At 47.9% G+C, this 16,712-nt stretch overlaps 1 protein-coding gene across 1 annotated transcript in view; it reads left to right on the forward strand.

The window, feature by feature from the left end:
• kcnh3 (potassium voltage-gated channel, subfamily H (eag-related), member 3) overlaps nt 1–16,712 on the forward strand; it is a gene marked incomplete at both ends in the record, with an annotated part of 122,202 nt that overhangs the window by 103,221 nt on the left and 2,269 nt on the right. Inside the window, 5 exons of the mRNA XM_083921373.1 lie at nt 33–232; nt 956–1,205; nt 10,636–10,850; nt 14,997–15,253; nt 15,678–15,778. Of these exons, the coding sequence (XP_083777499.1) occupies nt 33–232; nt 956–1,205; nt 10,636–10,850; nt 14,997–15,253; nt 15,678–15,778 (1,023 nt within the window). The remainder of the gene's footprint in view (nt 1–32; nt 233–955; nt 1,206–10,635; nt 10,851–14,996; nt 15,254–15,677; nt 15,779–16,712) is intronic.

Consider the following 16,712-nt stretch of genomic DNA (forward strand, 5'->3'; position numbering starts at 1 on the left):
CTGAAAACACACAACCTGTCCTGTGTCTGCAGCGCTGATGCACGCCGTGGTGTTTGGCAACGTGACGGCCATCATCCAGAGGATGTACTCGCGCCGCTCGCTCTACCACACCCGCACCAAGGACCTCAAGGACTTCATCAGGGTGCACCGGCTGCCCAAGGCCTTGGAGCAGCGCATGCTGGAGTGTTTCCAGACCACGTGGTCGGTCAACAACGGGATCGACGTCAGTGAGGTGAGAGAGAGACGTCCACTCCCCTCAACACACATTTATACCAGTTCCCTTTTTTACACCTTTGCATTAGTGACGGGAGAGGGGGTTACACTCCACAACACACTTAGGGCGCCCTCCCACTGTGCGTCCATCCCGTGCCCCGTGCTTTAGGGTCCTTGTCCCCCCCTCCAGGCCCGTTTGTACTCACACTACCTGGGCCTCGGAGAATGCTTCTTGCTGCCTATACGTCATCACGCCGTAACACGTCACACGCATTGATGACGTCATGGCGATGCGTGGCTTTGTTTCCAGATCTTTCCGTAGACCTCAGAGTTTTTGTGCGTCTTGTCGACTGTTTTTTAATCTTTTCATCGACCAAATCTGCAGTAAACACTCCACCTCCGCATCACACCAACGTGAACCTTTCACCGCCATTGTTTGAAAGGTCCGCGCATGGTCCCTCCTTCTTTTTTCTACGTCCCAACAGGCGCACAGGAAATTACCTCAGAACCGCCGTAGGCCTCGTGCTCGTACACGTGCGCACGCTCGAGCTCGTACACGTGCAAACGTGCTTTACTAAAGCCCACGGCCAACGGGCCGTGGACGGCAAGCGTGCCGCTCCTAGACGTGGTACGGTTGCACTCACACTGGTCAAAGGAACCAGACTTTAGCCGTGACACGTGCTGGGGGACGGTACGGTTGGACAGTGTAGTGCGCCCTAAGTGTGAACTCTCCTGTGTGCAGCTCCTGAAGGACTTCCCTGACGAGCTGAGGGCCGACATCGCCATGCACCTGAACAAGGAGCTGCTGCAGCTGCCTCTGTTCGAGTCGGCCAGCAGGGGGTGCCTGCGATCCCTCTCCCTCATCATCAAGACCTCCTTCTGCGCTCCGGGCGAGTTCCTCATCCGGCAGGGAGACGCCCTGCAGGCCATCTACTTCGTGTGCTCCGGGTCCATGGAGGTGCTGAAGGACAACACTGTGCTGGCCATCCTGGGTGAGTGAGAGGGGCGGGGGTGGGGTCACGTACACGCCGTGGCACGTTTCAAGTGTTTAATCTGCACATATAAACCATTGGTACCATTTTATTTAATGAAAAATACTTAAGAAAAAGTTTGATCCAATCAGGAAGCTCCGTCAGCGTCAGTTCTCTGAGTGTCCACTAGGGGCAGGTTTCATAACAGAGCAGTTTCTCATTGAGCCCCATGTTAAACAGGCCGTTTACACAGCATCATTAAACCTGTTTAAGGACAAAAGAACATTCTAGTCTGTGTGTTTAGCTCAGATCTCCATGACAACACTGAGGGGGAGGGGCTAGTTTTTATTTTATTGGGGGTTAAAGTTTATGAATAATTAGGGGCGTGGCCTCTTGAGTGACAGCTAACCTCTGGCCCTCACTTCTCCTTGGACGTATCCGGCTGTTCAGTGATGTAACACCCTTTTAAAATAACACTTCCTGTTCCGAGCCTCGTGTTCCTTGTTGTTTGAACAGATTTGAGTTTTTAAAAACATCATAATTGACCTTTGACCTCTTTCTTCAAACTGAGCAAAGAGCTGATCCTGATCGTTCACATGTGTGTGTGTGTGTGTGCGTGTGTCTGTGTGTGTGTGTGTGTGTGTGTAACTCTTTAAAGCAGCAGAGCACAAACAGCAGCTCCCCCTCAGACGAGCACGTACACATCTGCTCTTCCTCCTCAGCTTCATTTCCACTCAGATCCAGACGGAGTCGCTCCTCCGGTCCGACTGCATGAACCTGCAGCCGTCACTGTGGAGTTGTGTCACCTGGAGAGGGAGGTGATCTCTCAGTCTGTGCTTCATTAACAGGGTTTGATATCAGACACACACACAGAGTCACTGCAGCGTGCAAACCAACACTTCTCATCTTCATCAATCATCTCCTTAAGTCTTCGTTTCACAGCTCATCGTCCATCAGAGCTGAGTTTCATCAGATTCTGGATCCAAAAACTACACAGAATTACCCTTTAAATAACAAACAGAGCACTGATGTCACTGTAACAAGGTAACCAGCATGCAACACACACGGGTAACCATCATTTTAACTGTTCTACTGTTTACATAGACCTCTGTTATTATCTTATGTAGTATTTCTGCACGGTCCTCTTTGGCAGCTGAGACACACTGTGGGACTAATGAAGGATTATCTGATCCAACAATCAGCTGAAGCCTCATTTTGTTCCCGTCTCTTCACTCATTTGTAAATCAATAACAGAAAAATAACTCAAATATAGAAGATATAAGCAGAAACAGAAGCCAAAGACAGCATGTCCATAATAAATACTGCAGAGGTGATTCAACGGAAAAGACAGACACAGATACAAACACATAGATGCATCATCCAGCTCGAGAGCGGCGCCATCTTTCTCCGGTTCAGAGCCGTTCTTCAGAAATGATGATTTAAAACCTCGTGCCTCCAAAGACAAACGTGCATCAGGAGTCGCAGCTGCCCTGACCAAGATGGCCGCCGCCGCATTTATGTTTTTACATCAATGGTTCTGAACCACAGACTGGATAAAAAACAGACGTAGCGTCTCCGTCAGGTCCGTTCTCTTACTTGATCCAGTCGTCCTCACCTACAGGAGTCTCCATCTTGTCAGACTTCGACTCTTCCTCTGACCAAAAAAGGGCATGTATGTGACGCTGGGGGGAGGGGGATATGAGATATGACGTAACACCCAGATGGATGTATAATTGTCTGTCTTTTCTACTGAACGGCCTCTGCAGTATTTATTATGGACATGCTGTCTTTGGCTTCTGTTTCGCCTTAAATCTTCTTCTTTTTCTGCTTGTTTTCCCCAAATTACCACAATAATTTACAAATGAGTGAAGAGACGGGAACAAAATGGAGCTTTAGCTGATTGTTGGATCAGATAATCCTTCATTAGTCCCACAGTGTGTCTCAGCTGCCAAAGAGGACCGTGTACATAACAAAAGCCTCATGCAGAAATACTGCATAAGATAATAACAGAGGTCTGTGTCCACAGTAGAACAGTTAAAATGATGGTTACCCGTGTGTGTTGCATGCTGGTTACCTTATTACAGCCACATTAGTGCTCTGTTTATTATTTTTTAAGGATAATTCTGTGTCATGTTTGGATCCAGAATCTGATGAAACTCAGCTCTGATGGACGATGAGCTGTGAAATGAAGACTTAAGGAGCTGATTGATGAAGATGAGAAGTGTTGGTTTGAACGCTGCAGTGACTCTGTGTGTGTGTCTGATATCAAACCCTGTTAATGAAGCACAGACTGAGAGATCACCTCCCTCTCCAGGTGACACAACTCCACAGTGACGGCTGCAGGTTCATGCAGTCGGACCGGAGGAGCGACTCCGTCTGGATCTGAGTGGAAACGAAGCTGAGGAGGACGAGCAGATGTGTACGTGCTCGTCTGAGGGGGAGCTGCTGTTTGTGCTCTGCTGCTTTAAAGAGTTATCACCATGCTGCACACACACACACACACACACACACACACACACAATAATCCTGCAGCCCAGAGTGAACAGAGATGTAGGACGTCTCACTATCAGACCTCACATTCTGCAGCGTGGAGGCGAGTGAATGAATGAATGAATGAATGACTGAATGCATGAATGAATGCATGAATGCATGAATGAATGAATGAATGAATGACAGAATGCATGAATGAATGCATGAATGTGCTGCAGTATGTTTGATAGTGTGACTGCATGGAAACTCAACCAGGTTTCGGCACATCCACTGCTCAGGATCATACCTCACACGTGCAGCCTCTCCCTCAGATGCTCAGGATGAGCTCTTACGTCTCACCGCGGCGTGTGACGTATGTTTCCTGTGCTACAGGCTGTGTGTTTAATATTAAATCAGCCCACACACACAAATCTCTCTGGGTTTAACAACCGACAGTCCATCGATTCATGGATACATTAAAAATAAGCTTCTTCCTCTGATTCTTGATGGTGTTTAAGGTCCGTGTTGTTCGTAGTATTTGTGTTTATTTGTTTATTTTTGAAAATGGGGAAAACTTGAAGGAATCTCCAAAATCAAAAACAGGAAACTTTCATTTCTAAATTAATATAATGCAAAGAAATACTTCTGTGAAATGTCATTCAAGTTCATAAGAATCATAAAAGTGAAAAGCAAGGGGGTTTGGGGTTTGGTGTGGGCGGTCACCACGTCGTGACCGTTTGATGGATGTGCACACAGTTGTACGTGTCGGCGCTGCAGGAAGAGCACTTTAAACGTACAGTGTGAGTTAACACAAAGCGTACAGCGTCTGAACGCACTAAACACCCACAGACGTGAGCTCTCTCAGACGCCCAGTCAGCCTCACGAAGACACATCTTGGTTAAAAATGTCTTGAAGAGCGTGAAGCGCGCAGCTCGTCAGGGGAAATCGACGGCAGCTCTGCATGCAGAGCAGAAGACGCTTCACACTCTGAGATTGAGTTTTGCTTCCTGCGATAATCGTGTAACTGTGAGAGGGAAACAGTGGCGTGTGATCGTGTGTCCTCGCTCCCATCGCTCTCTGGAGACGTGACGGTGGAGTTGTGTTGCAGTGAAGCCTCGTATTAAACAGGCCTGATGTGTTCTTCCATCACAGCTGCAGTTTCATATCACACGTCATCCTATACTTTAATACAAGTCACTCTTCTTTTACTCCTTTGTGTTAAGAATTTAATACAGTTTTTTCTAGTCTGACGTGACCGCTGCAAGAAAACCACACGTAAGGGCGCACTCCCACTGTGCCTCCATCCCGTGCCCCAGCACGTTCCACGGCTAAAGTCTGGTTCCTTTGACCAGTGTGAGTGCAACCGTACCACGTCTAGGAGCGGCACACTTGCCGCCCACGGCCCGTTTGGGAGAGGTGGGCTTTAGTAAAGCACGTTTGCACGTGTACGAGCACGAGCGTGCGCACGTGTACGAGCACGAGGCCTACGGCGGTTCTGAGGTCATTTCCTGTGCGCCTGTTGGGACGTAGAAAAAAGAAGGAGGGACCATGCGCGGACATTTCAAACAATGGCGGTGAAAGGTTCACGTTGGTGTGATGCGGAGGTGGAGTGTTTACTGCAGATTTGGTCGATGAAAAGATTCAAAAACAGTCGACAAGACGCACAAAAACTCCGAGGTCTACGGAAAGATCTGGAAACAAAGCCACGCATCGCCATGACGTCATCAATGCGTGTGACGTGTTACGGCGTGATGACGTATAGGCAGCAAGAAGCATTCTCCGAGGCCCAGGTAGTGTGAGTACAAACGGGCCTGGAGGGGGGATCTGGTTTCCTCTTCATGTGCTTCAAAGCCTTCGCAACGATAATCCTGCAAACAGGCAGAGCGTCCCTGAGCTGCGTCTGTGTGAATGTGGAGTAGACGGAGTGATGGACGGAGAGAGGAGGACGCGTGTGACCGCAGACGGACGGACGTGTCTTTGAAAGTCAGTTTCTCTAAAGGTCGAGATGGATGGGATGAATAGTTGGGACCTGTGCTCACGTGTTTCTGTGGGGTGGGGCGGGTTTATCTCCAAATGCCAAGCCCCTCGCCCACATTTGATCTTGATCATGACACACACACACACACACACACACACACACACACACACACACACACACACACACACACACACACACACACACACACACACACACACACATCAATAGATGAAATGCGGCGCTGTGCTGGTATCAATAATGAATAGATGCTACATTATTAAAGCACCTTGATTATTAATGCTGAAGTGTGGATGGAGCAGAGCTCTGCACAGCCGGGAAGCTCTTCTCCCAACAACAGTCGAGCACGACCTGAACCTGAACCTGAACCTGAACCTGAACCTGAACCTGAACCTGAGCCTGAACCTGGACCTGAGCCTGAGCCTGCACCTGCACCTGAACCTGAACCTGAACCTGAACCTGAAACTCAACCTGCACCTGCACCTGAACCTGAACCTGCACCTGGACCTGAACCTGCACCTGCACCTGCACCTGCACCTGCACCTGAACCTGCACCTGCACCTGACCCTGAACCTGAACCTAAACCTAAACCTGAACCTGAACCTGACCCTGAACCTGAACCTAAACCTAAACCTGAACCTGAACCTGAACCTAAACTTAACCTGAACCTGCACCTGAACCTAAGCCTGAACCTGAACCTGAACCTGCACCTGCACCTGAAACTGAACCTGAGCCTGAACCTGAGCCTGAACCTGAACCTGCACCAGAACCTGAACCTGAACCTGACCCTGAACCTGAGCCTGAGCCTGAACCTGAACCTGAACCCGAACCCGAACCCGAACCCGCACCCGCACCCGCACCCGAACCCGCACCCGCACCCGCACCCGCACCCGCACCCGCACCCGCACCCGCACCCGCACCCGCAACCGCACCCGCACCCGCACCCGCACCCGCACCCGCACCTGCGCCTGAGCCTGAGCCTGAGCCTGAGCCTGACCCTGAACATGCGTCCGCGCTGATGTTCGAAACGCGTTGACTCCAGCTGACGTCCGGTCTGACCGAACACCTGAGTGCGTCGGTGCAGCCACGCGGTCGCTCAGTCAGAGTCGCCGACGTTAAAGGGAAAGTTCGACTGTGTCTATAATCACTAACCTGACTCCTGCAGGTGATTGATTCTCCTGGTTCTCATCGTCTCAGCAGATCCAACTTTGAACTGCTTTCACATTATTATGAGTTTAACACAGATGTTGCAGAAAAGCTCCAGGTTTAAAACTCGGTGCAGTGAGATGAAAAGGGACCCGCCCCCCAGGAAGGGGTAGGGAGGGTTCTGTCTACAGGAAGTGGCTGTTCATTGGAGGAACCGTGGGACCAGGGGGCGAATGAGAGCCAGTCTGGGAGTGAGGAACTGTCTGAACCAATCACAACAACCCAGTGAACTTTATCGCTGTATAAACTCTCTGTGAAGGGGGGGGGGGAGGGGGGCTCTGGGCTCTTTCTGGATCTTTGCTGCAGCAGCTCGACTTTAAACCAGGAGGACTGAGATTTCTGACCCCAGAGAGACCGAGCAGACTATTCTTTCCTGCTTTTATAATGAACTTTTTAAGAAGTAGTCTGGCTTTCCTGGTCGATGTGTTTGGCGCCTGCAGACCAAAGAGGACAGTGAATCTATTTGTGAGGCGGCTGCAGGGAAATAAGATCCACACACGTCTGCTTTTTATTACTTTTCTTCTGCTTTTCACTGTGTTCAGACTCGTGTTCTCGTACAAAGGCTGTTACAGCATTAAAATATGGGTTTTAGTGCAGAGTGTTGTCTCAGTCAGAGCGACCTCTGCGGTGTCTCTGTCAGACGCTCACATGCAGACACGCTGAAGACCAGGCTCTCTTTAAATGTCACTCTTTAAAAGTATCCACCTCCTGCTCGCGTTAACATTTCGCCGTCAAGATGAGCACTTCCCCCCGACCGTCACTCTCTCGGAGGGAAAGAGACGTGGACGAGCAGGAGTGTGAGTGACGTGGAGAAGACGGAGACACAGATGGAGTCAGGTAGAGGCCGTCGCTCTGATTGACACGGATGGGACGGAGGGCGGGAGGATGGAGGGCAGCGTCAGACGAAAGTGGAGGTGGATGAGGACCCTGAACTTCTGCTCACCCTACCTCTCACCTTCCTCCTCACTCTCTCACCTCGCCCGTCCAGTTCTCCTCAATCAGCCGACGCCAGCCTGCAGTCTCACCTTTCTCCTTCTCATTTTTCCTCCCTCCCTCTCCGCAGTCCTCCTCCACACTCCATCACCCGTCTCAGGTCCCCGCCTCCCTCCTCCTCGCTCCCTCCGTGCAGCCCTCATTGTTTTCCTGGTACTGCAGGGGGCTTAGTCCGTCAAAAGCCTCACAAATGTTGCCGTGCATCACCATCTTTTCCTGTTTCGACATCATGCTTTGTGCTCGGTTAATAACCTCCGTGCAAACACTGCACATGTGCACGTGTGCGGAGTAAAGATGCTGAATAAGCAGCGGCGTCTGTATCTGCAGTAGCATGTCTGCTTCTTTCTTCACCTCCTCCTCCTCCTCCTCATCAGGGGGTTCAGAAATAATCCTCTCAAACATGATTACCTTTAGAAGGAAGAGTGCACGTGCCCGTAATTACTGCTGAGGTCAGCGTCTGTGCAGAAGCTGCAGGACGGAGACACAGAAGACAAACATGATGCTTAAAGAAATGTCAATTAAAGTGTCCAGTTATGCTGTTTATCACAGGAGCATGTAAAATACACACGAGGTTGGACTCACAACAGACCGATATGTGAAGAGCTCTTTTCCAAAACGAGATAAAAGCCAAATTAAAAATGAGTTTGAGCCACTTTGCTGTTTACAGAACCTTTTCACTGCTTCATCAGTGTTTCTGCTAAATCGCTTTATTTCCTTGTTTAAAATGGTCTCAAGATGCAGTTCCTTTCCAAAATGACACTAAACGACCAAAACCAAACAAATGGTGACTAAAAATGACTGAAAATGACTGAAAATGACCACAAATAAATGCAAATCAACTAAAAATTGACGTAAAAACGCCACATCAAGGTGCAAAATTACGAAAAGTGGATGCAAAACCATCACAAAGATGCAAAATGACCACAAATGGACCTAAAGCTGTTACAAATAGAATCAAAATGACACTAAACGACCAAAACCAAACAAATAGTGACTAAAAATGACTGAAAATGACCACAAATAAATGCAAATCAACTAAAAATTGACGTAAAAACGCCACATCAAGGTGCAAAATTACGAAAAGTGGATGCAAAACCATCACAAAGATGCAAAATGACCACAAATGGACCTAAAGCTGTTACAAATAGAATCAAAATGACACTAAACGACCAAAACCAAACAAATAGTGACTAAAAATGACTGAAAATGACCACAAATAAATGCAAATCAACTAAAAATCGATGTAAAAACACAGATAAAAGTGCAAAATAACTCAAAGTGGATGCAAAACTCTCACAAACGTATGCAAAATGACTACAAAGACGCGTAGAATGAGCGTAAATAGTTGTAAAATGACCACAAAGACGTGTGGAATGACCATAAATAAATGCTAATCAACTCAAAATCGACGTAAAACCGTCACAAAAGTGCAAAATGACCACAAAGTGACCCAAAGCTTTTACAAAGAGAAACAAAATGACACTAAACGACCAAAACCAAACAAACAGCGACTAAAAACGACTGAAAACGACCACAAATAAAACAGAGCGACTCAAAAAGTTCAAAAGTTCAAAGTTGAGAGAGTTCCTGTTTAAAATGCGTTTTTGTCCCAATCTTCTGCCTTTTTTTTGTAATTTTCTGACGTTTTTGTTGAAATCTCCTTTTTGTGTTTCTCTGAATATCAAAACATCAAATCGTGTCTGTGTGTGAACGCCGCTGAGGTCGCTTCACCGTTAAACTCCAGGTTGTTTTCGTGTCTCGTTTGTGAGCGTAGAGCAGAGGTGTCAAACTCCAGCTCACAGGGGGACAGATTTAAAAACTCTCCAGATGTGTAACGTTGACTCTTTCCAGTGCAGCTCCTTGTTCTTGTCGTGGTGTTTCTTCTGTTTGATTCTTTTGTTTCACGTTTTTGTGGTGTTTTGCATCAGTTTTTAGTCGTTTTGTCACGTTTTTGTGGTGTTTTGCGTCAGTTTTTAGTCGTTTCATCATGTTTTCGTGGTGTTTTCATCTTTAGTAAAAAAAAAAAAAAGTGCAAATGTGCATGTGTCCCTTCTCTCCAGATGTGTAACGTTGACCCTTTCCAGTGCAGCTCCTTGTTCTTGTCGTGGTGTTTCTTCTGTTTGATTCTTTGGTCACAGTCACGGTGACAAACAGCTCTTTACCTTCACACACAGATCATCTGCTGAAAGCTGCTGTCCTCCATCTTTCTTTGGGTCGTTTTTGGGGAGGGGTGGATTCAGTGTGTCTGCAGAGACTGGTAGCATGGATGCTCATGTGTGTGAACAGAAAAGTAGACGTGTGTGTGCTTTATACTCACGGGCCGGCTCTCACAGAACCTTTATATGATCTTAGGGACAAATATAATTACACCACGGCCCAGATTTGGCCCACGGGCCTGAGTTTGACACCCCTGGCGTAGACGTTTGTAGAGCAGGACGCAGACGCCCTCGTCAGTCCGTCTGATCAGTGAGGGAGGCTGAAGACTGTCTGTTAATAATCACATCTGTTATAATAAACAATAAACACCCGTCTTTACTTCCGTCACGTGTCTGAATGTGTTTTACGAGAACACGCCGATGTTGCTCCGACGCGTCGCTGCCTCCTGCTGGTGAGAGGCAACAACGTGTTTGCAAAGAGAAGTGATGCACGTGTTTGTTTGCATACAGAACTTAATAAACGCTGCTTTGAGCTGAGGCTGGACGTGACTCTGGCAGTGTGTGTGAGTGTGTGTGTCCCTTCTCTGACTCGTTGAACCCTCTCTGACCACATGAACGTGTCTCTCCGCAGGTAAAGGAGATCTGATCGGCTCCGACTCGCTGACGAAGGAGCAGGTGATCAAGACCAACGCCAACGTGAAGGCGCTGACCTACTGCGACCTGCAGTACATCAGCCTGAAGGGTCTGCGCGAGGTGCTGCGGCTCTACCCCGAGTACGCGCAGAAGTTCATCAGCGAGATTCAACACGACCTCACGTACAACCTGCGGGAGGGCCACGGCGCCGACGTGAGTGCACGCGTCTAGTCTAGGCTCTAAAGGAGACGGTTAAGTTTAGTCTCTAAAGGTGACGGTTAAGTTTAGTCTCTAAAGGAGACGGTTAAGTTTAGTCTCTAAAGGAGACGGTTAAGTTTAGTCTCTAAAGGTGACGGTTAAGTTTAGTCACTAAAGGAGACGGTTAAGTTTAGTCTCTAAAGGAGACGGTTAAGTTTAGTCTCTAAAGGAGACGGTTAAGTTTAGTCACTAAAGGAGACGGTTAAGTTTAGTCTCTAAAGGAGACGGTTAAGTTTAGTCACTAAAGGAGACGGTTAAGTTTAGACACTAAAGGAGACGGTTAAGTTTAGTCACTAAAGGAGACGGTTAAGTTTAGTCTCTAAAGGTGACGGTTAAGTTTAGTCTCTAAAGGTGACGGTTAAGTTTAGTCTCTAAAGGAGACGGTTAAGTGTAGTCTCTAAAGGAGACGGTTAAGTTTAGTCACTAAAGGAGACGGTTAAGTTTAGTCTCTAAAGGAGACAGTTAAGTTTAGTCTCTAAAGGAGACGGTTAAGTTTAGTCACTAAAGGAGACGGTTAAGTTTAGTCTCTAAAGGAGACGGTTAAGTTTAGTCTCTAAAGGTGACGGTTAAGTTTAGTCTCTAAAGGAGACGGTTAAGTTTAGTCTCTAAAGGAGACGGTTAAGTTTAGTCTCTAAAGGAGACGGTTAAGTTTAGACCACTAAATGAGACGGTTTTGATTTTAATACACATGAAATTCAGAGCTTTTCTTTTCATGACATCACATGAACCAGATCAGTCCCATCACCTCCAAAGTGCAAATTGCAAAAGGGGTCCTGAGGATAAAAGCAACGCATGACCTCTGCACCACTACTGTAAAACACACACACACACACACACACACACACACACACACACACACACACACACACACACACACATCTAACTGCTCTGCCATCAAACACACAAACACGCAGCCTGTGCCAGAGGCTGGTGCAGCAGCAGCAGCAGCAGCAGCAGCAGCAGCAGCAGCAGCAGCAGCAGCAGCAGCAGCAGCAGCAGCAGCAGCAGCAGTAACAGCAGCAGCAGCAGCAGCAGCAGCAGCAGCAGCAGCAGCAGCAGCAGCAGCAGCAGCAGCAGCAGCACAGGGCGCGAACACGAGGACGAGAATAGCTCAGTGCTGCTGTTTGAAGCCGTCCTGCTGCTAAAAATAGAGCGGGGGGGAAGCACGGGCTGTCCCTGACTGGCTGTGTCCCCGCAGCTGCTGCTAAGATTGGATCCTGCCAGATATAAATAGCTAAGCCAGCCGAGGAGAAGAGAGGAGGAGGAGAAGAGAGGAGGAGGAGGAGGAGGACAGACGAAGGGGAGGGGAGGGGGCTCATCTTCTCATCCTCCGCTCTGCTCCATCCCTCCTCTCCCTCTGCAGTGCCATGTGTTTCTCCCAGGCACAGCACACTCACTGCAGAGTGTGAGCAGGCTGCAAATGTGTGCACGTATCTCTGGCAGTGTCGGTGCACAAGCTGCCGTCCATATCTGCGGCCTGGGCTGCAGATGTCCACCCCGGTGATGTGTGCACAGCCCTTCTGGTACCGGCCGCCCAGGAGACCTTTAGTTCTGCATATGCATGAAAGAAAAGAGAGCTGCGGATCTGCTGCACCTCCTCGCTCTGCAAACACACACACATCCAACACATCCCAGAGGATGAAGGAGGAGAATATGAATGTGTGGATGCGATGAAGACTGCAGGATGAAGAGGAAGAGGGGGAGAGGAAGCAGTCAAATGATGAAAGGGTTTTTTCCTATAGACCGTAGAGCAGGGGGTCAAGGTGGTCCAGTAAAGGCGGCGCTGTGGCTGCAGGTTTCCATGCCAACCAAGCAAAAACACACCTGATCCAACAAATCCAACTGTGTGAAGGTGATTCAGGTGATTGCATGACTCCAGTCAGGTGTGTGTTTGCCCTTTACTGGATCACTTTGACCCCCTGCAATAGACAAACGCTTCCTTTTAAACAACACAGACGACAAACATACAAACAAGTGCACACACACACACACACACACACACACACACACACACACACACACACACACACACACACACACACACACACACACACAAAACAAAACGTTCCTTGTGTGTGTCGTTTGCGAAATGACGGGTTGGACAGTGATGGAGGGAATAAGCGGTGATATATTATTGGTAATAGTCCTGTCGTCCAAACGCCTCCGTATTTGGGACCAAATGTGAAGCGTGAGTGTGAAACGATTTCATCTTTAACTGCTGTTTTCCTCTGAGTGACGCTCGCTGCTGTTGACTGTCGTGACCTCGTAGCTCGGGGCCAAACAATGCATTCATCATGCACCTGCACACACACTGTACACACCCAGAGACTTTGTTCACACACACATAGTTTTTCTGCGTGCTCTCAGACTTCTGCATGACTCCATCACACATATCCACAGTTCACTCCCACGCGCAGACGAGCGCACGCCGACACGAGGCAAGTGCACACTTATCACGCCCCCGCATCGCACGGCGCTCCTCGGTTTCTGAGCTGGGAGCTAAGATTAGAACGAGAGAGCTAAAAATACACCGCGGTGGTACAGGAGGGGAGGAGGGGAGGAGGGGAGGAGGGAGGGAGGAGGAGGGGAGGAGGAGGAGGAGGGAGAGACTCGATTACAGGCGAGGAGGGAGAGCAAGTGGAGCGGGGAAAGTGGAGGGGCGTTGGCTCGTCTGCACGATGATGAGATGTGCGATACGTTGGTTACTTACTGCAGCAGTTGTGTTTGTGTTGTTGTTGTTGTGAAGGCGCTGGAGCAGAACCGCAGCTTTGCAATGTGTTTCATTTAATCAGGAAGTCACGATGAGATCAAGATCTCCTTTAGAAACAAGTGAGAATCAGATACACGAAGGTTTTATGACCACAAAAAGATGCAAAATGACTCAAAATAGATGCAAAACCAGCACAAAAAGATGCAAAATGACTAAAAATAGATGCAAAACCACCACAAAAAGATGCAAAATGACTAAAAATAGATGCAAAACCACCACAAAAAGATGAAAAATGACTAAAAATAGATGCAAAACCACCACAAAAAGATGCAAAATTACTAAAAATAGATGCAAAACCACCACAAAAAGATGCAAAATGACTAATAATAGATGCAAAACCACCACAAAAAGATGGAAAAAGATTAAAAATAGATGCAAAACCACACAAAAAGATGCAAAATGACTAAAAATAGATGCAAAACCACCACAAAAAGATGCAAAATGACTAAAAATAGATGCAAAACCAGCACAAAAAGATGCAAAATGACTAAAAACAGGCCTGGAGGGGGGGACAAGTACCCTTAAGCACGGGGCATGGGACGGAGGGACAGTGGGAGTGCGCCCTGAAGAACTCTTTACAGCAGCAGGGTACATTCACAAACCTAACTACGGTCAACGTAAACTGAAGACAACCACGAGACGGTGACGGACCGTGGTTGCTTTGGTGTCAGTTGGTTAATGCACCGAAACTTCCGTTACACGACCGGTTTGAACCTGAAAAAGGTTCAGTTTAGAAAAGGTGGATGTTTGGTTCAGTGCGTCCGTGACACGAACGTCTACAGAAGCGAACCGTGCTCGCCCGGGTGAGCGTCGGTGTTACATAAACACATGGAACATACACCAATTATAAACAAAACAGTGTCTGGGAGCGTCGTGTTTTATGGGATTTTGGCGGGAAAACGTCCCTGAGCCTCCTGCTTCCACCGGAGCTGAGCTGCGTTTTACCGTCTTTTTAATCCACGGTGCTGCGTCAGATCTGTGTGCATCGTCTCTTTTATCTTTACGTTTTAACCATAAAAGACATTTTTAACATCGTGGACTGGATTTGGAGTCTGAAGGCAGCTCGACCTCGTGTCTGCTGGTTCCCAAACAAACGTTACAGCCGGGCCGCAGGAGCATCAAAGCCTCACGCACCATTTTGTTTTTTACCTGATCACAGAAACGACGACGTGAATCCAAACGTGTTCTTTGTTCTCAATCATACAAACTTGATTTATCATGTTTTTAACTACAGCACAGACAAAGACGTGACCATAACGTCCCGTATAAGTCACCATCGTGGTCAGGTGAGACGTGTGTGTGTGGGTTTAAACCCTCTCTCTCTCTCTCAGGTGGACTGGGAGAGCAACGGCGGCCTGGTGAAGAAGCTGCCGTCCATCCGTGAGGACGAGGAGGGCGACGAGGAGCAGAACTCGGTGTCCCGCGCTCCTCGCTCCCCGCTGCGTCTCAGCAGGGGGCTCAACTCGCCGCTGCGCTCCCCTCTGCTGCCGCCACGCCCGTTCCGCGCCCCCTCCGAACTCTCCCGCCCCGCCACCCTGCAGATCCCCGTGGTCAGCTTCAGCAGCGCACCGCCTGAACTCAGCCCCAGGTAACACACACACACACACGCACACACACACACACACACACACACACACACACACAGATCTCTGAAGCAGAGGTGTCTGGCTGCCATGGTAACCAGGAGCTGCATCACATGGCTGGTGGTGGAAGGTGTGTGTGCACATGTGTGTTTGAGATTAATGACATCCTGGACTGAGCTCTGCTGATGGAGGGCTGTTTAATGTGTGAATGAAAGTAGTGCACACACACACACACACACACACACACACACACACACACACACACACACACACACACACACACACACACACACACACACACACACACACACACACACACACACACACACACACACACACACACACACACACACACAGTGTCATTAGCAGCTGATTAACATTCCTCTCCTGTGCACCTCCTCTTACTTTTAATCCTTTTTTCCTGCATAGATTCGTGGACGGCATTGAAACAGAGAGCAACTCCACGTCCTCTCAGAAGTTTGAGTTCAGTCCCAGCATGTCACCTGCAGCCCCGCCCTCCCCTTACCCAGGTAACACACACACACACACACACACACACTGAGGACATTAATTAGACTAAAGCCTGTTTCACACATGCACTGCAAACACTGCATCACCCTCGTCTGAACCGAATGCAGGATTTCCAATAAATGAGCAGGCGTCCGACACGGAGAGCGTCCTTCTGTGTGCTGCAAGTGAGGAAGAGACTCAGGACCTGATTCTCCTCACGTTCTCCAGAGTTCATGTGTGAAAACAGCTTTAGGCTCCACCCACAAATACCAACGTTTCCATTTACGAAACTCAAATTTTATGCCTGGAGTCCATGGATGGATGAACAGGCCGACCGCACACAGGGAACCAAGAAGTCAGGGGCCACAAAATGATCACAAAGAGTTTCTAAATGACCACAAGTAGACACAAAACGTCCAAAGGTGACCGCAAAGAGACAAAAAATGACTATAAGGAAGTAAAACGAACACGAAGAGATGCAAAATGAGTAAAAATAGATGCAAAACCAACACAAAAAGATGCAAAATGAGAAAAAATAGATGCAAAACCAGCACAAAAAGATGCAAAATGACTTAAAATAGATGCAAAACCAACACAAATAGATGCAAAATGACTAAAAATGGATGCAAAACCAGCACTAAAAGATGCAAAATGACTAAAAAATAGATGCAAAACCAACACAAAAAGATGCAAAATGACTAAAAATAGATGTAAAACCAGCACAAAAAGATGCAAAATTACTAAAAATAGATGCAAAACCACCACAAAAAGATGCAAAATGACTAAAAATAGATGCAAATCCACCACAAAAAGATGCAAAATGACTAAAAATAGATGCAAAACCACCACATAAAGATGCAAAATGAGTAAAAATAGATGCAAAACCACCACAAAAAGATACAAAATGACTAAAAATAGATGCAAAACCACCACAAAAAGATGCAAAATGACTAA

Source organism: Echiichthys vipera, assembly GCF_963691815.1.
Source record: "Echiichthys vipera genome assembly, chromosome: 10".
Classification (NCBI taxonomy): Eukaryota; Metazoa; Chordata; class Actinopteri; order Perciformes; family Trachinidae; genus Echiichthys; species Echiichthys vipera.